The sequence below is a fragment of the Camelus dromedarius genome, chromosome 21 (genome assembly GCF_036321535.1).
Source record: "Camelus dromedarius isolate mCamDro1 chromosome 21, mCamDro1.pat, whole genome shotgun sequence".
Lineage (NCBI taxonomy): Eukaryota > Metazoa > Chordata > Mammalia > Artiodactyla > Camelidae > Camelus > Camelus dromedarius.
The window spans coordinates 11,990,286-12,014,625 of record NC_087456.1 but is presented as its reverse complement, the minus strand read 5'-3'; the positions used below and the strand labels follow the sequence as shown (position 1 = coordinate 12,014,625).

The 24,340-nt window shown below is 35.7% G+C and overlaps 2 protein-coding genes across 4 annotated transcripts in view; one reads left to right on the top strand and one right to left on the bottom strand.

Moving 5' to 3' along the window:
- Positions 1-24,050, top strand: part of LPGAT1 (lysophosphatidylglycerol acyltransferase 1) — an 84,450-nt gene extending 60,400 nt beyond the window's left edge. For 2 of the 3 annotated variants that reach the window (XM_010992137.3, XM_031438615.2), the window contains exons 6-9: positions 1,708-1,834; positions 11,071-11,118; positions 16,791-16,897; positions 19,232-24,050. In XM_010992137.3, coding sequence (XP_010990439.1) covers positions 1,708-1,834; positions 11,071-11,118; positions 16,791-16,897; positions 19,232-19,383 — 434 coding nt within the window. In that variant the 3' untranslated portion in view covers positions 19,384-24,050. The remainder of the gene's footprint in view (positions 1-1,707; positions 1,835-11,070; positions 11,119-16,790; positions 16,898-19,231) is intronic. The other variant, XM_064477166.1, reaches the window with a different exon arrangement.
- On the bottom strand, positions 14,985-15,859 carry LOC116148606 (small nuclear ribonucleoprotein G-like). Its single transcript, XM_064477347.1, is given in 3 exon segments — positions 14,985-15,438; positions 15,441-15,610; positions 15,855-15,859. Coding segments are annotated over 3 exon segments (228 nt in total). The 3' UTR covers positions 14,985-15,385.
- Positions 24,051-24,340: the final 290 nt, after the last annotated feature.

Genomic DNA, 24,340 nt, shown 5'->3' with positions numbered 1-24,340 from the left:
TCTAAACAGATGCTTGGTAGTCAGCTCTCTGAATCTTTCACTGTCTATTAAAAAGACAAATTGAAAGAGTCTTTTAATAGAAAAATAAAGTTCGAATAGCGTCTCTGCTGGAGGAACACTGGCAATGTCAGCCAGGCCAAATCTGAAAGGCAGAGGTCTTCCAAGTAGGATTAATTGCACTAATAAAGACTGCTATTTTTAAATAGTTGTATCCAGTTTGTACCCGGCGGTACCTTAGATCTCAAAGGTAGGGGCATTTGTCATACTGATTACACAAGAGTGAAGAAAAATGTTTTTTTTCTTTTGGAGAGAAATAATTTTGTTTATAACCAAAACAAAGTAGTTTATTATTTATCTTACCTTAGTTAAAATTTTTATTCTAGCAATTTAGGAAAACTCACAAGGAATTCTAGAAAACTGTATACCCCCAAAACTAGTTTTACTTTTCTTTTACCATTTTCTTCTCTATGTTTTGATATTTTATATTTCATTTTCTTTAGTTTTCATATTCACTATTTAGTGTTTTATTTCATAAAAACACAGACTATGCCATCATGTCTGTTTTAATATGTGATCCATACACATACCAAAATTAAGTTGTGTCTAATTAAAAGGATTAGGCTTTTTTTGTTTATTGTATGATTTGATAAATATTAAACTGAACTCTGGTGATTTTTTTTTCCCAACCATTTTGTTACAAAATTTTTCAAACATACAAGAAAGTTTTTTTCTTTCCTATATGAGAAATTCTTTCTTGTATTTCTTTCTTTCATTTCTTATATGAGTATTTTTTCCCTTCAGAATGTTGTCTAAAATTTTTAAAGAATTTAAGGCCAGTTTTTAATTATTTGATTTTTAAAAGTAAAATATTTTTGATTCCCATTGTACATTTGGCCTTATGTTTGAAAATAAGTTTTATGTTTTTAGTGATCTCTTAAATACTTCAGAGGATAGGCCATTACACTTTAAAGTCTAGCTCTCAGCATTCTCTGTGAAGGTTCCTCTCAATTCTTGCTCAACTCTGTACTCCTAGGAATAAAAACAGCGTGCAGAGGACCAGAGTAAACAGAACTTCCCCATCCCCTCTCACAACAGTAGTTCCCTGTTGTACCTACCAAAGTACAGAGTGGACAGGTTTATTGCTTTATTTGTATATAACCCTTGCTAAAAGGAGAGGAGTGTTTTGTTTGTTTGTTTTAAACAAGAATAGCAACTGATGATCATGTGTGTCAATAAAAAATGCTTAATTTTATTGCCTTATTCCAATATTTATTAATGTCTCCCAAGTATCACAAATCTTGGTGTTTGTATTATATTTTGTTATATTTAGTGAATGGATTTTGTTGTTGCTTTGATATCTGCTTTTCGCTTTTGTAATGTGATGCTTCAGCTTCTGACTTTTTATAGGCCAGTTTTTATGAGTGATAAAATGTAGATTAGACCTTGATAGTGCATAATTGTATTGAATGCTTACATGATGCATGTCCAGTATATAACAGTGCTCTATTGTTTGTTAATTTGGGATTCAGCCACTTTCTAGTATAAAGGAAATGCTTAATTTCATCCTAAGTGCATCATATAGAACAGTAACACCAAAGTTCATCCTCTTGAACGAAAGATATATCAATATGCTTTATACCTGTAATCTATACTATGTTACTTGCTGCCAATAATATAAAAATTGATCCAATTTTATATTTTTCTCAGACAGCAAATCAGAAGGCCTCCAGTGGATAATAGATACAACCATAGCTTATCCCAAGGCTGAACCCATAGATATTCAAACCTGGATCCTTGGATACAGGAAACCAGCAGTCACACATGTACATTACAGGTAAGAATTCCACATTAGTACTCAGCATTAATCCAGCATAAAGTACTAACTCAAGATAGTACCAATGTTTTAGTATTACATTTTTAATCAGTAGTGAAAATAGTCGCCTCCTAATTTTTCTTGTGTTAAATTTTTAATATGAACATACCATTTGAAGTAGTTATTTTCATTGAGTGATAAAAGTCTCTAAAAATGGCTTTCTAGAGGCTCTGTGATTGATTGCCTGACCCTCTTGAATGAAAGTAATTAACTTAAAGGGCAAAAAGCAAGGGTAAATATGAACTCACTTGGGTTAAGTAAATTTGTATTAATAGAAATGGAATTTGTTTTTAAATCAGTAAGCCCTATAAGATTTTCTGAATGATTAAATTGATAACTTAGCTATGACTTTCACTTCCAGATTTTTAATACTTTATGATGCATATGTCATTTGCATAAACAGCAGCAAAAACATTTATTGACTATTCTGTTCTAGCCCGTTGAGATTTTTTGATATAGATTTTTGTTTTTGAAGAGTTTCAGGTCAGTGTGCAGAGGTGTTCATATCAAAGCATGATGCTGTTAAGACCTGCTTAGATTTGATCACTTTATAAGCCATTTATCTTTGCTCTATTTCCTGGTGAAAGATCTTAGCACATGGCAACTGGGTTGCCAAGTGAACATTTGGTCCTAAGGAAGATCACAATTTGCCACAAAAGCCCTTCATTCAAGAGGAAAACTACTCAAATTACATATCCATTGAAACAGTAAATAGGTAGCGTATTTTCATACGTGTAAACCACTCAAGTAATTCTTAATGATTGTTCTGACTCTATTCCACATATGTTGTCCATTTTCCTTATTTTATTGAGCATTTACTATATACAAGGCAAGGTGCTAGGGCCTGGAAGAATTTCTCCAGGAGCAGCTTTATTTTCATTATGTATGAAACACATCTAACCTTCACTAAGTTTTTAAATTGTAATCTATAAATAAAGCTCAGTTTTAATGCCCAAGCCCAGAATATATGGCTGTTGGATATATGTTTTGACCACATGTATCTGCATTATACCTGCTTTGGATATATGTAGCTCTTCCTAGCACATCATACCCAAAACAAATTCAGACAAGGAAGAAAACATTAAGTTACACATGTGTTCTTTATTATTGACCTTGCTTTTCTTTTTTAACCAATAAATAGAAGAAATTATAATTTATAGATACTGAGAAAAAAATGAATAGAGTCATAAGGGATCTTAAGAAATTACCATTTTTAGCAAAATTATTTTAATAAGAGTACTACAAGGCTCTTATATTCACTTAAAGCAGGAGTACTTAACCCTGGGTCTCATGGATGGACCTCAGAGAATTTTTTAACCTAATCTCTAAGCAAATTTTGTGTGTGTGTATAATTTTCTGCAGAGACATTTCATAGCTTTCACTTTATTCTCAAAATAGATTAAGGATTAAGAAAAGATTAAGGGCCCCTGATTTAGAGATCAAAACCAAATATTGTAGTATATAGAAGATGAGGAATTATTAGTTTGATATAGAAAAATACTTCCATTAAGAAAATAGGAGCTTCTCAAATAAATTGTTATAGAAACTTTATTACAGACATAGCAATAATAAAGAAAATTCTAATATGTTAAATTACCAGAGATTAAATTGTGTTATAGAATCATACTTCAAAATATTAAAGCACAAACTATGCCTGATTACTTATACACATACACACTCAATCCTGTGAGTCTTGGGACAGATGGGGAGATATACTTTTCTTCCCAGAAATTTAGTAGAGATCATTGTCTAACCAATGTTAGGAAAAGGGAAAGACCTGTGTTCAGGTGGGAAAGGGAGAGCAGGTGAAAGGTGCAGGAGAGGACAGGCGTCTTGGTGTCAGGAAAGTTTTGAGGATTTGCAAGAAGCTTGTGAGAAGGGATGTGGGCCATGTCCTTAGCAGCTCCCAGGAATAAGTCTCTATCAGCCATAGATTGACTGGATCTCCTCATGTGTCACTTTAGGCCACCTATTCCCACCCTGGGGGGTAGGGAAAGAAAGACTGGATTTTTATTCAGTTGGTTGGGTTTTTTGTTTTTTGGGTTTTTTTTGGCTGTTTTAAATTTTTTTACTGCCCCAATTTCTCAGTTTCAAAATAATCTCTTTATTGTGTATCCTGGATTTGTCCTGTCAGAAATAACACCATTGAAATTAAAATAAATTTAAGCAAACGTGGCGCTTCCTACTCATTTTTGGTTTTGTTTGTTTGTTTAGTGTTCTCAGAAAGATTGGTTTCTGTTCAGACTCTCCAGGTGTTTGGTTATATTTAAAAAATTTTTTAAACAAGGATGAGATGTTTCCAATTAGAAAAAGAGATTTAAAATGGAATATTAGAAATCATATATATATAAATGTGAATAATACAAATAACTGGGGTTAGATCTCTTTCTCTTTGAATGTGGGGAGACTGGAAAGAAAAATTAAACAGCATTGACTATTTAAATTGGGGACTGGGGCCCAGAGAGATAGGAAAAGGTGGTCTGGAAACTTTAAGCTCACCGAAAAAGGGTGGTTTTGCTTAATACTGAGTTGTTTATCATCACCTATAGGCAGATTTAAAAATCTATTCATGAATGTATTTTTTTTCCTACAGTTAAGCACAGTTTACCCAGAACATTACTGTTAAGCTAAAATTGGTACAAGTCAATTTTGCTTCACATGACATAGAAAGTATTTGTTTTCTTCTTAAGCCCAGTTGACTTATTTTTAAATAAAGCAGCACCCATTCATAGAGAATATAACTGAAGTGATCACTTTGGTGATTTGGTGTAGTTGGACAAGTTAGTATTATTGGTTTTTTTTCCTTCAGTATAATCTAGAGGCATATACATGTGAGAGTCAAAAGGAATTATTCCATTCTGCTCAGTATTTATCAGATCCCACTTAGAAGAGAGAGAGTGAGAAGCCCTCGGCTCTTTGCTATAAATGTCATTACCAGCTATTACATGAGAACCAAAAGGGAGGTGAATCAATCAGAAACATCAGTTGATATTTTATGATTACATTAAACACTGAAAAGCATTTGATTGAGTTCTTATATTTAATATAGGCTTTAGTCTATGTATATATTTATATACACACACACACACACACACAGTAAACGTTCTAGTCAAAGGAGTGAGAAAAGAACACAAGCTACAGCTAAATTCCTGCCATAGGGCTTGGCTCATGGGTTTTATTTACCAAATATTTGTTGAGTTAATACATAATCTAAGTATCTAGAAAAAGAATATTGCATGTATTTTAACTTCTCTATTTCAAAAGAAATAATACAGTTAATAAAAGGTTTGAAAAGAGCTAATACAGGTAAATCCTCGAACAGTGGTACCACTTCAAAGGCAGTCGTTTTAGGTCAAACCTAAGCAAATTTGGAGATAGTAGTAATGAAATGAAACAATTCCAAGAGAAACTCTAAGTCGGAAGTACAAACAGGTTAAGGAGTTTAACAATTCATAAGCACTAAGTTTGTAATACGTTTCTGTAGACAGGGAGTACTTTTATTATACTTTAGGAGAATTTCATGGGAGGTGGTAACTGTCCTTTCCTGTGTAGTACATCCTGGAGCCTGCTAAAAGCAGCAGAATGTGCCTCTGGATGGCTGGAGCACGCTGTTACTATGCTGTAACATTCCTGACCATCAGAATGCACTTGGGAAACAATACAATTGCCGTCATTTATTTAACATTAAACATTGGTTGGGCCACTTTCTATTTCTTTAATAGATTTCTTTTTTCTTCTTGGAAATTATTGTCAAGGCTACCAAGTGGATTCCACTACCCGTTCTGTACCTTTTTAGAACATACTGTGACAGGTGTATGGAGGTCTCTGAACAAGAAAAGGCATTTTCCTTACAGAGAGACTTCAGTGTGTTAGTAAAATGAAGTGCTTAGAAAACATTTGGTCTTTATTTAAATAGGAAAAGATTAACTAGTTAGCAGAGTATACAGCAGAATGTTCTGATGCTTAGGGAAAAAAAGGATAAGAGTGCAGTAGCTAATTTTAAACGTTCTGAAATAAACCGTTTTTCCTTCCAGTAGCAGTTTTCTGCATTGTCAATTCACTTCTTACTTGTTAGGCTTATGTTGGTTTTTAGGATTTCTGAAAGAAATGAACTCCAGATACACTTGTTATTATACTCTGTGAAATACTTCCCTAAAATGCCACATAAATGAGAAAGTAAAAATTTGTGACATGGTTATTTACTGGATCCTGTCTTACAAACAGGTAGTGTTGTTTTCTTTCACAAGTTGAACTTTTAAGACAAGTGCTTGGAGCTCATTCCTTAGGAAACTTGTGGTAAATGGTGATTAAGTACCCAGACCACTCTGCTAATTAAACCCAATAGCTCCTAAGGCAGCTCATCCTGGGACCTTGATGGTCAGAGGTTGCCCCACTTCAGTAAATACATTGTTTGGGCACCAAATGATACATTGATTTTAAAAAGTGTTTTAAAAGCTACAAATATGAAGTATTATTATTAAGATATCTAAAGTGTGTATGTGTTATTGATAAATCCAGTCCTAGTAAATTAGCATTTTCTAAATTCCCAACAGATTGGAGAAGGAACTGAGGCTTAACTATGAAAATGGTTTGAGAAGAACTATTTTTTCCTCCCCTTCATATTACTATCTCACTGGAAGACAGCTTATTCCTATTAAAAGAGTAATGGGCACAGTGTGCTGCTGTTAAGGGGATAATAGCAAAATTAAGCATGAATTAGATTTTAATTATGGAGATAGAATGTTTATAGCAATAAAAGCAAAAGTAACCCCTGTCCTTAATGTAAATGTCTGCTTCACTCCAAATTAGGAAAGTGAGTTAGAGAAGATGATTCTCTTGTGCAGAAATTACACAATTTTCATTTTTAAAAAGCTTAAAATAAGTGTAGTGGCATAGATTACTAGAGGCAGAAGTGTTACTTTCATGTCTAATTTGATTGGAACATTGATAAATTTGGAGAAGGCATTCAATTAGGGACTTTGGACAACAAGTTATTTTCAGTTTGGAGGGAAATTAATTCAGAAAAGGAATATTTAACGAATATTTTTAAAGAAAATATGCTCACTAGTAAGAATGGACAAATGTTAACATGCTGACATATTTGCCTCAGGGTATTTTTGTCAATAAAGGAAATCCCACATTTCTAGTAAAGTTAATTTCCCATTGTCCCCCGTCCCAGTTCCATACCCCTTCTGTCCCACCTTCGAAGTCGCTGCCATCATAAATGAGCTGTGTATCCTTCTTGTCCTCATACCCTTACTACATAAGAATGTGTATAATATATAATCCTGTTTTGTATGTTTTAAAAAATGTATAATGCCATATATGGTATATGATTTTGCAACACATGTTTTCCACTCTGTATTATTTTCTAGATCATTTTGTCTTTACACCTATGGCTCTTTTCATTCAGTTGAACTATTAACACTATTAAACTATTCTACTGTCATCGTATAATTGTCACACATTATCTGTCCATTCTCCTGTTGTTGGAACCTTGTTTTCTCAGTCTTTTTGCTATTATAATGTCACAGAGAACATTTTTATACCTGTTTCACTAAACATAAGTGAGTAAACATAGGTAAGTGAGAGTTAAAGTAAGATGCATATGTGTCCAGCAGTGGCATTGCTAGGTCATAGGCTATGCACATTTTCACCTTTACTAGATATAGTCAAATAGTTCTCAAAGTGGTTGTATCAGATTGCAGTCTCACTAGCAGTATATAAGAGATCACCTCTTCCTTCATCTATGCCAAAGTCATTTGATTTTTTGCAAAGTTGATAGGTTTGAAATGGTATATCATTATCATTATTTATGCCTCAGGCTTCATATTTATATAATAAGAAATGAGTATAATAATCCTCAACCTGGTATTAAAAATGCCCTGCTATGAAACAGATTAGGATGAAGTAGCATCTTTATCTAAAACTTCAATCATTACTGGAAATCTTAATAGTTTATTCATTGGCGTCTGCCTTCCTTGTCTAGAACACAACCCTGTGAGAGCAGGTACTTAGCCTGTCTTCTTCTTAGTTATATTTATAGAACATTTCTGGCAAACAGTAGAAACTCAGTACTTATTGAATGTATGAATGCTCAAATCATGCTATCTAAACATGCCCTGTCCAGTTACAACAGCCACTAGCCATGTGTGGCTACTGAGCACTTAAAACGTGATTAGTCTGATTGAAATGTTCTGTAAGTGTAAAATACACAGTGAATTTTAAAGACTAGTAGGAAAAGAGAATGTAAACCATCTCACTAATAATTTTTGTTGATGATATGCTGAAATGATAATGTTTTAGATTTAGGGGATTAAAGGATTAAATTTTTTTCTTTAATATTATTAGATATTCTCTATTGTGTACTTTGTAAAAATATTAAATTTATTTTTAAAAATAAAAGCATATTACTATGAAAAACACTTAATAGAGGGGAAAAAATTTTTCCCAGCATACTCACATAAAATTCCTTTTTATATTTCCTTTTAATATTTATTTTTATGTGCGTTTTTAATGTAGCTATAATTGTAATATGCATAAAAATTATTTGTTGTACTTTATACCACATAGCTTTTTAATGAACATTAAACCTGTACTACATATATACTAGTTGTTAAGACTACAAATATTATAAGTATTTGTAAGTTCTGTTATGAAGTCCTGACGTTTTTAGTGGCTTTCCAAAAACTATCTGGTTAGTAGATACATTTAATTCCCTATTTCCCTATTGACCATAGACTTTTCAGGTTTTATTCTTGACTTTAATAACACTATGCTGAATATCTTAGTATATACATGTAGCTCCCCCCACCCCATACTTTAGTTTTTTGATAATAGATATATTTAACCTTTTAGTGCTAATGTTAGATTAGAGAATGTTATTAAAATTATATCTGAATTGCAAGTGTTCATCAAAGAGATGAGGGAAGAACTTACTTATAAGAGAAATTATCAACATTTAAAAATAGAGTATAATTATTTTGATAATTTTATTTGTAATTTTATATTTGTGATTGATATGTCACTTTGGTTTTCCTTTCTACTTTTTCCTCCTTAAAACAACTGAAAGTCGACAGTTTTTATAAGTTTTAGGGGCTATAACTTCAGAATTAGTTTTTTCCCTCTAAAACTTTCTATATGGAAAATTTCAAAATTGTAAATTAAACCCCATGTACTGATCGTCCACTTATGGTGAATGTTGTTTCCTCTGTGTTACTTCCCAGATCCTACTGGATTAATTTGAAGGAAGGCTCAGGCATTATATCATTTCATTTATAAATATTTCATTATGTATTCTCTAAAATGTCAGATTTCTTTCTGTAAAAATGTTACACATTATCATACCTAGAAATATTAATAACAATTCATTAATATTTTTAAATACCTAGTCAGTTATCAAATTTCCTAGATTGTCTCATGAATTATTTTTTTAAAACAGTTTGGATTCAGTTAGATTGCAATTGGTTGGTGTATTTCTTAAGTTTCTTTTTATATATAGATTCCCCACTCTCTTTTTCATTTTCCTTATAGTTTATTTTTTGAAGATACCAGACTACTTGCCTTGTAAAGTTTATACAGTTTTGGTTTTGGATTGTATCTTGTGTATCCCTCCGTTACCTGTTTTGCCTATAAATTGGTAGGTAGATACTAAACTTTATCAGATTGAGGTTTGAATTTGCATGACAAGAAATACTTTATAAGTGGTGTTGCTTACTTCTTCTATCAGGAGGTAAATAATGTCTGGTTGTCTGTCAGAAATAGTTTTTGAATGCTGTTTTTAGTTTAAATTTTTAGTCAGTACAGTGCTCTGAGGGGAGAATGATACCTACTCATTTTATCTCTTTCACTCCAGACAGTGATGTCAGGAATTTTAATTTAGAATTGAGGCCCCTTCTGCCATGTGACACATAGAGGATAGTTTGCTTAAGATACCCTCATAGTAATGGTATAAGAAGGTCCATAGTCTTATATTGTTTGATGAGCCATTAAAAGAGGTTTTTCCCTACTGTGTCCCAAACTATAAAGGTGTTGGAAATGTTCTAAACCTATTTGAAAAATGAGCTATAAATCATCCATTGGAATGACAGATATTAGTCAAGGTTCTTCAGAGAAACAGAACCAATAGGATATACAGAAAGATTAGTTAGAGGGGATTTCTCATAGGAGTCAGCTCTCATGGTTTTGGAGGCTGAGAAGTCCTGTAGTCTACTGTCTACAAACTGGAGAACCAGAAAAGCCAGTGGCATAATTCAGTCTGAATCCCAAGGTCTGAGAATGGTGGGGAAGGGAATCTGAAAGAACTAGAAGTACCGATGTCCTAGAGCCAGAGAAGGTGGATGTTTAGCTCAAGCAGGATTTGAATTTACCCTTCCTCCGCATTTCTGTTGCATTTGGGCCCTCAGTGGATTGGATACTGCCCATCTCATTGGTGAGGGCAGTCTTCTTAGTCCACTGATTCGAATGCCAGTCTCTTCCAGTGGCGTCCTCACAGACGTTTTACCAACTGTACGGGTATCCTCTAGTCCAGTCAAGTTGACATGTGAAGTTAACCACCTCAGTAGTCTACATAGAAAACCCAAGAAACTGAGTTTACCATCTGTATGTAGAGTTCAGCAATCTTGATATAAAATTATTACAGAAAAATCAATATTATCCCTTTATCCTGCAATAAATAGAAAGTGTAATTTTTTAAGAAGATGCTATTCTCAGGAGCAAGACTATAAAGTATCTACCAATAAAACTTAACAAAAAATGTATAAAGCTTTTATGAAGGAAAATATAAAACTTCATTGAAGAACATGAAAGACCTGAATAAGTAGAAAGAGATACTTTGTTCTCTTAGAGGCGGAGGCTGAAAATTATAGACATGTCAGTTCTCCCACATTAACCCATAAATTTAACATAATTGCAATTACATTATATTCAGGAGTATTTGGAATCAGAATCCTGGAGGGTTTTTTTTTTTTTGAAACTTGACAAGTGGTTCTAAAATTCATTTGAGAGAGTAAGATAAATGAATAGCTTAAGATAGTTTTAAAGATGAACAAGACAGAGAAATCCTTCCTGCCACATGTCATGGCTTAATATAATTAAAGCAGTGCAGTATGGGGGCAGGGTCAATGAAAGATTAGAAAGTCCAGATTTTCTTGGGAACTTGTGTGTGACTGATGATTTTCTAACTACATTTCTTATAGGTTGATGGTTAGAAAAGTGATACTTGAAGCCCACCCCATAGAGAGAAAGTAAGTGTTACCTCTTAGAATTAATACCTGAAAAACACAGTAAGCAAGACATCACATACCGTATTTCATCCATTAAGATGCTTATTTTTCACATATTAACATCTCTGAAACTGAGAGACATCTTAAGATCAGTATAATAAATCCTTAACTATAATTTAATTGGATATTTGGCATGCAGCACTTAAGCAAAAGTGCAAAAAGTGATTGCTGCCTCTCCTATGTCCTCCCCAGCACAGACTGCTGAATGGTTGGTATTGACAGCAAATGCCTCTGGGGAGGGATGCTTACCTCTCTTTGTACTACTTGAGGCTTTTATTTTTTTTTTTAAAAACAATGTGAGTATTAATTCTTCAATTTAAAATTCAGTTATTCAGCATAATGAGGACCAAGTTTCAGGTCACCTTTCCCCAGTAACTGTGTAACTCCAAAGTGGCTCACCCCTAAGTGGTGCACACTAGATACTAATGATGAAGGTTTAGGGGTTTACCACCCTGAGCCTCAGCCCCAGCCCCCAAATTACTCATAAGGTCATAAGATTACCTCTTGAACTAAAAGTAGTGTTCTTTTTCCCTAGCAGAAGGAAACAGTGTCCTGTCTTTGGTTTTTTTTTTTTTTGTGCTGGAGCTTTTCTCTATCACCTCTTACAATTATTACTTATCTCACCTCTACTTCTGCTGTCTAATAATTCTCTTCTTCCTGTCAGCTTTTCTTGTCAGCTCTTATCTTCTGTGGCTTAGCCTCTGTGTCCTGGCTTTTCGCTGGAAAAGGCTGGGCATTTTAGTCATCAGTCACTATTCAAAGCTTCCAGTTGGAAAATGGAAAGTTAGACATTAAACTTAATCTTCAGGTTTTTAGTTCTGATTACCACTTTTTTTTTTAATGTTCACCACCTCCAAATTCTTTTTTCTTTTCTGCACCAATAGTTTTTTTTTTCTTTAAGAAAACAAAACATTTTAGTTTGTCACTATTCAGGATGCTGGAGACATTAAAATCTTAATTGAGGTTTGACCATATTATAGATTGCATTCTGTATTTCTGTAATGAAGTTGAAGATTTAAAAGAGGTAAATCATCATTTCAAATAAGATAAAATCTTCATTCTCTAGTTAGAACATATGCCTAATTTCTTCTCAAATATTTGTAAGAAGGTATAATATGAAAGATATTTTTTACTGTTAACATTGTAAAGAACCAAGACGTAACCTAAAATCTAATTTACTAAGTTATTTTCAATATATGAATCTGGACATAATATAATTCGGAGAACTATAATAAGCTTTGGAAATGAAGTGCTCTGGTTCCTATCTTCTTGGCCCTTTGGGGGTCACCTTGTCTTTTTCACTTCCAGATTTCTTCAGAGTCAAGAACAATGACTGTCATTGGTATTCAAAAAGTACTTTTTGTAGGGGAGGGTATAGCTCAAGTGGTAGAGCACATGCTTAGCATACATAAGATCCTGGATTCAATCCCCAGTACCTCCTCTAAAAATAAATAAATAAATAAACCTAACTACCCCCCCCAAATTTTTTTTAAATACTTTTTGTTTTCTAATTAAGTTTTGTTAGAAATATTATATCCCCCCCAAAAAATAATTCTTAGAGTTTAAATTTTAATTGGTTAATAATGGTTAAGCATAACTCTCACTGGTGATCATTATTTATCTTTTAGTTACTTGAAGTCATTAGGGGGAAATCTCTGTACCTTCCCCTCAATTTTGCCGTGAATCTTAAACCGCTATAAAAAAATAAAAATCTTAAAGGAGAAACTTTAAAAAGCCATTAGACTCGTGGAAAGCATAATAGTGATTCTCTTAAGCAAATATACCACTGTTCAGTTTTGCTTACCGGAGAGTTCAGTTCATTTAGCAAGCATTTGTGCTTCAAGGGATGTAACACGAATAAAGGTATAAGTTTGAGGTGCTACCAATGCCATCTCATTATTTATACCTTCAAGTGGCGTGTTGGTTAGCTACAGCTTTGACTATTATAAGGAGCAGGACTCAAGGGAAAGGGGTACCAGGCTCAGTTGTCCCTGACTGTGAAGGGAAGAGGTAGCCCCAGTGCTGAGTATTTGCTGCCTTCCTTTCTACACAGACTTCAAGTCACTCAAAATTCTCTCCTATATGACCCTAGATTTGCTACCTGAGAACCTGTTTTTCCCTATATTTGAAGTGGGTAAAAAGTTTATATCTGGGTTGCTGAATTCTATTTTCAGATTACTGAGTGGTTGTTTTTTTTTTAAATCTTGCTAGTGAAGTCAAGGGAAAGCTATAAAAATACTACATTTTAGTATGTTGAGGATGAGGCCTGAGCAGCTTACCTAAGGATGATGGATCAAAGCGAACTTCTGGAAATTGACTGCTGGGAGATATTCTGATATATTAAATTTGACAATATCTATTCTTGTCCATAAATCTATTTTTGATGACAAGTGGTTTCTGCATTTCTGAATTATCCTTAATGTCCTTCTAACCCTGGTGATGTCAGCTAACCATGCCCATGTGTTTATGGCGGTTACAGATGGTACCTTGTAAAGTTTTACACTGGTGGATTACTTTGAATTTACTTCGGTTCAGCAAACATGAGTTCCTACAAAGGAGCAGGCGCTGATTTACACAATAGGTGTGCAAAGGTGAATATGGCACGGTCTGATAGAAGAAACAGACACAAAGGGAAATAAAGAGAACATATACTAATAAGCATAGTTACAAAGGACAGAGATGACCCTGAGGAGGAATTATTAACTCTGCAGGAGAGGAGGAGGAGGCAGAAGAAGACGAGGACAGAAGTAGAAGAGAGCCAGGTTCTTACCTTCCAGGGTAGGAGGTTAGTGAGTACATTTTAAATTGGATGATCTAGAAACTGTGGTGTTATTTAGCAGATTTATACATGGTGTGGAGGTGAACAGGGATTCTATCTGGGAAACAGGTATCTAAGGAGGGAAAAAATAAGCCCTATTATTTTTTTATTGTAAACCTTGTAGTACTCTGACTCTTGAAAATGGTATACATATTGTTACTTTGTTAAAAAATTGTAAAATGTTTTTTAATCCTCCTCACTCTTTTAGGCCAACTCAAGTGATACCTTTTCCACGTATCCTGTGTCCTAAGTAGACATGCACACCCCTTCATTTGAAATTCTTTAAACTCCTTATACAACATTTCCCACATTCTGGTTTTAGATTACTTGCTTTCCTTATCCCTCTGCTAGATTATTAGGTTTTAGAAAGCATGAACTATTTATCTTCTTCAGGGCTGAGTAGCTCCTTACATGTAGATGGCATAATTGAATTGAGGGTTTAGCCATGTTGTTTGTCAGCTCACATTTCGGAGTCTTGGTGGCATGAAATACTAATATTCTAACGAGAATGTATAGAGGTGCCATCTGCTAAGCATGATTTTATATCTTTTTATTAAAGTATGATTTATCTAGTACTCGTAAATCTGATTCTATGGATTTTGGTAGAATACTCTGTATTTAGGAGCACGTTCTAGATTACTGATAATAAGAATTTTTGTTTCTTGAAAATTAAGAGCTGGTTTGTCATTTGTTTAGCTATTGGTATTGGAAAGGTTTATTTCTGTAATTTACTTATTTATGTCCCACAAGAACTCCTTTTATTTGCTTCCAAGATGACTGGTATTCAGTGCATTTGATACTCTGCCATTTTAGGAGATTAGTCGTTTTAATATTTTAATCCCATGGTGACCAAACAATGAGTAATAGAGGTAGATTACTCTTGAGGGAGCATTTGGTCTGCCCTCCTGCCTGTCTCCTAAAGCAAGAGAATGTCCAAGCTATTCTAAGCAGATGGTAGGAGAGATTTTCTGTTAAAACAGAGCCCTACTCCCACACTCACCCCATTTTGATTAGATACCTCATCAGCCTCACCACATTCTTTCAAGAGTTCACTTGGTAAACCCACATTACCTCTGTTTAAGTCAGCTTTTTTTTTTTTTTTCTTAATGGAGGTACTGGGGATTGAACTCAGGAGCTCGTGAAGGCACGTGCTCTACTACTGAGCTGTACCCATCCTCTACATCAGCCTTATTTTTAATGTCACTTTTCTCCCTATAAAGATGTTTTAAACACTATTTCAAGATATTCTTTAGCTCTATGGCTATTTATTTATTTATTTACTGTTACAAAAGCTTATTTAACAAAAAAATGTTCAATAAGAAAATGTACATGACCCAATTTTTATCATAGTAAAATGTGGGGAAGAGACATGTGGAAGCAGCTAATCTCTCTGGTGAACACAGCCATTGTTCATAGTTGTTCCAAGGCTTCTAACGTGATGATACCATTTCCTTATGTTACCACATTCCGGTGTTGTTATGTTGCCCACTCGTTGCCATCTCCACACATTCATCTATCACAAGATTCACGAAAGGATCAAATTCCTGCAATATTCCTTGGACATATCTGCTCCCATTTAATTTCAGTGATAACTTCTTGTCTATAAATTTCTTCAACTCAGGAGGGTGAGCTTTGCTGTCTTTCCAGTACAAAGCAGAGTAGAATAGTTGGGACAGAGATCATAATAGCTTGCAAAGGCTAAATATTTTCTCTCTGGCCCCTTAAAGGAAAGTTTGCAGACGTGATCCAGAGAATTGATTTTAGACAATTGGCCCAGCGTTTGTGGTTGAACTTGTTATATGTACCTAGAAAACAATGCAGTTGCTTAACACAGGGAGAACAAAAGTCGGATAGGAAAGAAAAAGTAGTCATGGTTTACTCCATGACTTAGCTTTGAATATGTTTACATGATGATAATAGTGTAAATGTCAAATATTGTAGTAGTTAAAATGACCATACAACTGCATTGGGAAGGTGGTAAGGACGTGCTCATGTGGTGGGAACAGGAAAAGGAAGGAGGTTAGTCCTCATCTCTGATAGTCAGTGGATAAGCCCTAAAACTGAAGAAGAAACATGGTGATAAATACGAAGAGGTGAAAATCATTTCCCCTGGGGAGGAAGAAACAAAGGGCAGAGGGGCAGGGACTGCATTTTTCACACAAAGAAAACTTTTGCAGACTTTTAACAATGTACCTTTATACCTACGATGAGGAAAAAAATAACACCTCCCCCATTGGAAAACAAAAAAGAAAAGAAAGAAGCACTTTTTCAAGGTCAACAAATTATAGTACTTAATCCTGCTGCCCCTTTCTGTTCTCACTTGCAATGGGGAGACATCACTGATCACCCCATTTCCTGTTGAGTAAGGACGTGGTTGCAGAATGTTCAGGGTCACGTTCCAGCAACTACGCCCGGTCAGTGAGAGTTGGCTCTGCAGTGAAACCAGTATCTGTGATACAGTTAACAAAAAAGCACCAATTTAGGCAGATTCTGTCCGGTTCCCAGACATTCCCACCAAAAGAACATTGCTAAGATGCATTATTTGGCCTAGCATTTGAGTACTATACATGTGTTCTAAAGAAGCTGCATTTTAAAACTTCATCTGTTCCAAAAACCGCTCCTCCTTAAACCTACAAACATAGGAAGACAGGCGTTTCTCAATAATTACTCATAGATTCAGGATAATCTAAAGCTGAATTGTGTAGCAGAGTCGCGCAGCAGAAGCATGCCAGGCCCATAAAGCTGAATTGTGGTTCTGAGTGACTCTGACTCCTGAATTAAAGTAGTTTTTGCTTTTTTCCCCTGATCTTAATAGGATCTTTCCAGTTAAAGATGTACCCCTGGAGACTGATGACCTTGCTGATTGGCTCTATCAACGTTTTATTGAAAAAGAGGACCTCTTGTCACATTTTTATGAAACAGGTACACAGAATCCTACTACGTGCATTCCTGAAGTTACTGATAGTTTCAAAGGTGTATCTGAACCATTTTTTGATTCTTCAAATACCCTAAAGGAATCAAAGTATTTCTGTATAGAAGAATTTCAGCTTAGAATTTTTATAAAGACAAATTTATGCTAAATTTATTCAGGCTCTTGCTTCATCAGCCAGTGTGGAAAAATCAAATGATGAGTAAAAACATTGTATACATGGATCTCGTTCAAGAAAGTACACAATCTGTGGAAGACTGCAGTTATACATCCATGATTATATGGGCCGTTTTATGAAATAGCAAATATCATTCATGTTTTGGCATTGGACTTGATCGTTTGACTAATGCCATCACCTTGTAGTCATTTCAGATCATTTTTAACTGCATTTTCACGTGCTTGTTCTTTTCTTTACACAGAGGGATAACATTTACCTTTTAAGTTTTCATGGATACAGCCTTATTACATTTTTCTCCTAGGGAGAAAAAAGTCTATTTACCTTCAGATCACTTTTCTATACTCAGTATTCTCTACGTTCTATGAAAACTAAAATGCAGTGAAAAAGACATAGGAGGGGAGGAGGGGAGGAGGAGAGAGGGAGGAGGGGAGGAGGAGAGAGGGAGGAAAACAGGTAGTTAGGAAAGAAGAAAATTAACCTTGGTAGAATGCCAGGCACTTCCAGAGTGCTTCCCCAGACAAGCTGTGTGGTAGGCCTATTTGCTAGAGCCTGCAATAGGAATAAAAAGATGAAGAGAAAGTTGTCCCAGGTCTGAGGATCGCCATGGGGTTTTAGATTAATAGAGGCCCAATTTTCTTCCCACTTAGAGTTTTTTGGTACATAATTAAAATAGATATTAAATCAGACTTGGGGGGAGGATATAGCTCAAGTGGTAGAGTGCATGCTTAGCATGCTTGAGGTCCTGGGTTCAATCCCCAGTACCTCCTCTAAGAATAAATAAATAAGTAAACCTAGTTACCTCTCCCTACAAAATAAAAACAACAACAACAAACCAAAAAAAAAAAAAAACAACAAAAATAAATCAGATTGTCAAAGATCTAGTACTAATAAGCAAAGACTGAAACTGTTAATTACCTCTAAGGATTTTGTCTGTGTGTTTAAAATTGCTTCACTTTGTCCTCAATAGGGTTCCTTTGTCATTTTATCTTTCTGAACCTGAGGCTTTGGAGTAGTGCGTGTTAATATGACATGAGTAGGACACTGTATGCCGTTAGAATTCCTAGTAAGACTCGTTAAACAGGATGCACCTCTGTGCTGCGCACATTCCTTGGTTCTTACTCTAGAATTTAAAGACAAGACAGGTTGGATGTGTAAGAAGGCATCAGGTAATTAAGAGGCCAACAAGATCTCTCTTTTACAGTCTCAATCTCTATGATATTTGGTCTAAATCGTAGCAACAATAATGTAAACCTCTTTTGAAGAAAACTATTTGCATAATAGACTTTGAAACTTAAAAATGTTCTCTGTAAATTGTTGGAAGCAAATCCTTTCAAGAATCAGCTTACCCTAGGGGATTATCAGCAGGGACAAAGACTGTTTGAAAGGCTGAAGAGTGTTTTCAAGATGACCTTAAATATTGCTCCAAAGTAGTCTAGCTTTCCTTTCTGGAAAAGAATTTAAAGACATTTGTTTACGTGGTGTTTCTCCTTTTTATTATTAAGATGTATTCCATAAACCAAATTGCCATTTGAAAATAATATCAGTAATGTACAACCTCTTTTGTGGCAAAAACATTTCATTTGTAAATAGAGGAATTAGTGTAAGTTATGTTATTTTGGAAATTATTTAATTGATTTCACATATCCTGTATCCTAGCCATGGTGGAAATCTCTAGGGATACCATTGAAAACAAGGCGGCCCGAGTGACTGCTCTCACGCAGTTTAGATTCCAGCAGGAGACGGAGAGTAAACCAGTCTGTAGGAAAGAAAAAAAAAAGAGAGATAGATCAGGATCAAGATACAGATTGTAAAAAGTGCCAAGAAGGAAATGAGCATGGAGTTGAAGGTGACTGGTGGGCAGAAGAGATGGGTGGTATTTTTCTGATATAGGAAGAATGCACGGAGCCTGCCATTCACTGAGATGGAAGAGGGGGCATTCCAGGCCGAGAAGGCAAAGGCTCAGCGGCAGGAAAGGGCTCGGCAGTTTGAAAATTGTGTTTCAAATGATAATCTCTCTTTAAGAGCAACGAGAAGTCACAGAAAGTGCTTTTAAAAAGCCACAAAAAACTAGTTAGACTAATATTCAGCTTTTGTTCTAGGACACCTACCACCACAGTGAAATAAAGTAATATTTTATCTTGTCTTTTAGGGGCTTTTCCACCTCCCAACGGCCGTAAAGAAGCTGTTTCCAGGGATATGACCCTCAGCAACATGTGGATATTTCTCATACAGTCTTTTGCATTTTTGTCAGGCTACATGTGGTACAACATCTTTCGGTATTTTTACCATTGCCTGTTTTAGGAATTGACTTGAACTTGTCAAGGTCACCACAGGAGTTCAGACTTTCATAAGCGTGCATTATTTTACATGCGCAAAACAAAATATATAAAAAAAAAGCGAAGGAAATTCAATGGATGGACTAATATTTATCCCCCTTTGGGATATTTTAAAACTCTACTAAAATGAGGATCAATAATATAATGACCTGCTAATGTGTTTTAAGGACTTTTCATGTTTTCAAAAGATACACTCTACCACACATTTAAGCAAACATCACATTTGGAGAAGAGGAAATCATAAGACCATCCTAGGAGACTCTCTGAGAGAAATACCTGATAATCTAGTTCAAACTCAGAGCAAGTTGTACGTATTCGTTCCACTTAGCTAGCCGTCTCTATTAGGGCAGTGCCGTAGAGCGCGTCATTTCCCCCAACCTTTGCTGTTCCTAGTGACCTTGCAGGAAGCTGGTTGGCACCTTCTGAAGAACTGTTCCCTGTTGTTTGCAGCGATGCTGCAGTCCTCAGCAACTCTGTGAGGTTCGTTGTCAAGCATGCCCTGGGCGGGGAAGCAGTGTCCATGGGCATATTCTGGTACTGGAATGTGTTCTTTAGAAAGACTAGCTCAGTCCAGTGCCGTGTTTACATGCGCTAGGGCTTTTCCTTGTATGAGGTGGGGTCGCTTGATGTCTCCTCTTGTATAGAAGGCATATCATAGACTGATATTTGTCTTTTACAAAATGCACTTTTATCAGATGCATCTATAGCAAAGGATTAGTAACGTAGCCTGAAAACAAACATAAGCGTGAACAGTGAGTGGGGCCTCCAGAAGCTGCCTGTCTGCGTGTTCATCTGTGTGCGGACGCTCTCCAGCACCACCTGCGCTGGGCATCACATTGAGGCTTCTGTCCAGAGCAGAGCCTTTTTTCCCCCTCCATTTTGCATATTAGCATCAAATGCATTTGGGATTGGTTGAAACAAATTAATGTAAAACATTTAAATGATCAATTTATGGCAAAATAGGCTAGCTTATTGGAAAAGTATGAGCCAGAGCCAGGTACTGGTTTAAAATGGTGACACGTTCTCCCATGGCACCCCCATTACCCATGTTCCGTTATCCCGTCATGGAGCTGCCCATGTCAGAGCGGTGTAACCAGGAGACAGACCAGCAAAAAGGCTTCCCAGTCTCTTCCGATTGCTTTTGAAAGGACAAAGTCAGGTTTTTAGTTCTAGAAAACTGTTATTGTATTTGTCACTATGTTCATGTGGTTTACCTCACAATAGAACCAAACTCTTCTCAAAAAGTACTGGCGCTGCCTCGGTCCGTCACCTGCGCTCCCAGTGTTAAGAGAGAGGGTATTTTTGGGTTTGGGACTGTAAGACCATTTAGATCCTAGGGAGTCAGTGCTAGTTAGCTGTGATAGGAGCATTGTAGATTCCCCTGTTGTCACTAATCACACAAATGACAATTTTGAGAAGTAGGCCAGAAAATAAAACTAAAGGCTATTGTTTTCTATGTTTAAATAAACCAAAAAAAAAAAAAAAAAACTGAAAAGATGTGAATTTTTCTCCCAGTTATGTGGGAAAGGCAAAGCAACACCAAATAAAAGCCCACTGCAGCTTCATCTTTAGGCTAATTCAGTGCATATATGAAAGAGAATGACGTGCTAACTGAAATACCTCATTGAATATTCCACCACTGCTGGTGGAATGCAGAAGACAGTGCTAATGTGTTTGATTTGGTAACGGTTGTTGTAAGACGCAATTTTTTTAAAAATCTGAGCAATTCGTTATATATCTTACAGTGACAGTAAGTAGGTGAAGCCAGTCTGAATTGAGAGGTGTGGCCGATGATCGGAAGCCAGATAGAAGCTTAGAGATGCTTCTGTTTGAGGCCCCGCAAGCACTACTGGACTACAAGATGAAATTGTTCATTTGAGAGGCTAGTCAGCCATCTGGGGGGTAAGGTGCTCACTGTTGAGTGTGGCCTGCATACCCCTGGCCAGTAGACCTTTTCCTCATTGCTAAGCAAGCCACAGGTAGAGTGGCCAGTTCTCCTATCAAAAAAAAGAAAGAAAGAAAAAAAGAAAAGAAGTGTGTACACGCATATGGAATTGTGGTTTAGGGCCACTTTTGCCATCACTGTGCTCCAAAGGAACATGATACAGTTTAATACACTGTACACGTTAAGCAGACGATTCTGTAAGACACTTTACTTTTCAAGCGCGGTCATTTCAGCTGTCTCTAGAGTGACAAATAACCAATAGAGGTGTGAGTCAATTTTTGAAAATCGATCTGTGAGTTGTAAATAGATGTGTATTTGATCTGCCCTGTCCCTCTTTGATTCTTTATCAACATGTCCTCTGTCTTCTGTTGGCAAAATATGTTTGTTTGAGAGCATTGATAGTGTTTTCCTTATCAGTAACTGGAGTTCTCCTGCTTGCACTTGGGGCTGTAAAGAGAGAATCAGTGTTTTTATATGGGAATCAGGGAAGCAGCAATATGCCACTCACTGTACAGAACTGAATTAAAACTCCTGATTTGTATTTGCTTTTCAAAGTGAGATCAAAGGGTGTTTAGAGAATATACATTTTGTCAAGGGGAAAGAAAATAAAACTGTGCCAGTTTTATGCAAGTAGCTTGTAGACTCTCAGCACTTCTTGGGCTCAGCTGATCTGCCTGGATTCACACAGCAGAGAGGTTGAAAACTCCCTGCTGGATCCTGGTCTCAACAAGTCACAGTGACGGAGCATCTGCTTGGCCACTGGCAGGTGCAGTGACCACAGACGTGACCGCCCCGGCAGTGCACTCTTAACTTCAGAAACTGTTACTGGTATTGAAATATACAGATATTGTGGAGAAACCTATATGCCAGTGGGAGGTAAAGAAAAATTACAGCATGGAAAATGATGTTTTGGGTGGGCATACAAGTTGAGAATCTAAATAGTAGATCTTTTTAAATAGATACCTATGAGTTCAGATCTGTCATATTATTAAGAAGTTTTTAATATTACAGCCAACCCTTAACTTTCCACAGTAAAAGAACTAGAGATTACTGGATAATTAATCCAGGAATAAGTCCTAGTAAGCCAAAAATCGAATTGTATTTAGGAATCTTGAAGTTTTATTCTCAGCAAATTTTTTTTCTTCTAAGGATGCTTATTAATTTTTTAAAAATGATTTGAGTTGTTTATTAATTTTTCTTGCCTATATATTTATGACTGTTAATGAGTAGTGAAAAGATTTGGGAAGACAGCTTCAGGGAGAGGAAACACAAAAGCCTAAATAATCCATGGGCTGGAAAAGGGATCCATGAATAATCAAGACAGCGGTATTGTAATTTTTCTCAAGCCTTTTTGTGAAAATGAAATATTAAGTCACCAAATGCAAACCTCAGAACATCACCGTCGCGTTAACGTCGTTTGGATCAACGTTAAGAATGCCTCTTTGTTCTTCACTCACGTCACCTGCTTCTTGTAGGTTTGTCTTAGCAACGTTTTTTTTGACAATCACTTCCCTACAGACTGTTCTGAACTAGTGGGACCTGGTTATGATCACAGGAAGTAGACTTTAATCATGAATCATCTTGTTGGATTCTTTTTATATTTAAGAAGATGTTGTTTGCATTACTGAATAGGAAGAGTTAGTTATTTTCTTAATTATGCAGGACCCCACTCCAGAGTTTCCACTATGAACATGTCAGCTCTGGTCCACAGAGGGTGGATAAAAATGATGAGTCCTACTTTTTTGCAATGTAGTGCTGTGCATTTTACGTCTGTTAACACGAAAGGCAAGGGCAAAGCTGCCCTGGGCAGAAAATCTACTGGTTCATTTTATGAGGCAATAGAGACTAGTATGTTTGGGACCAAAACCACCTAAGTTAGACATTTCTAGGTCACAGAGGGGCTGGTTGTTCTCTGGAAAAGTCACTGGTTGGTGCTTTATTGTAATCATTTTTGCATTGATCCCCAACAATTAGGAACTGGACCCTGGGAATAAGCTGAGGGTGCTGAACTATTGGGGGAGGGTGACTGTAGACACACGGAAGATAAAATAAGGGTTTTTCTGCAAAATTTCCATTTGAGGATTTTTACATTTAATATTTTTTTAAAACAGTTAAAAGAGCAAAAAAAATTTTTAAGTGTAATCTAGTTGCAAGGTATACACACATATTTTGAATGGCTTTATTTTTATTGTGTAAAACTGTTGAACACATGACTGTGATGCACAAATTCTTTACATGTAAAGAGTCTATGCATTTTACAGTGACTTACTTCATGACTGAGTAATGAAACAGTTATACATGGACCTGCCATTGTTGTATTAAGTGCTTTCATTTTCTTTACAGTTATTACAAAGTTGTATTTATTTTATACAGGTGGATTTTAGTTTTCCTGATGCCATAATGTTTACTTCAGCTTGTTGACCTGTCTCTTTCTTTGTGTATCTGCATGTAATAATGTATAATAAGAATGAATGTAAAGGCTGTGGCAACTGTAACTAAATTTTGTAAAGGGCTGGTCACATGTGGATCTGGTTTGTGAATGCATTTGGGTTTATTATAGTAACCAGACCACCTTTTCAGAAATATAGATGTGAATGCCAGAAGAAGCATTTTCTCAACAAAAATGAATAGCTGGTTCTATTTTTTTTAACCTAGAAAAAAATAAAGTTGATTTTTTTTCAAGTAAACTGCTTTTAATTCTTAGTAGTGGGGGTAGGGTGTTTGTATTTTACTGGAGATATTTTGGCATTAATATCTGTGGATGTGTGTCATGGCAGTTGGATGCTGAGGGCAAACTGAAAAACCAAATGAAAAACGTACTTCCTTCTTTGGTTTTAAACTATTCTCACTCCCTCCCCATTTTCCCCATCCAGTGGTATACTGGTAAATGTTTAATATTCTGCTCTCCTAGAAAAAAAAATTATGTATACAAGTGTACACAAGTTTGCTATAAATTTTGCTGATGGCAAGGATACCT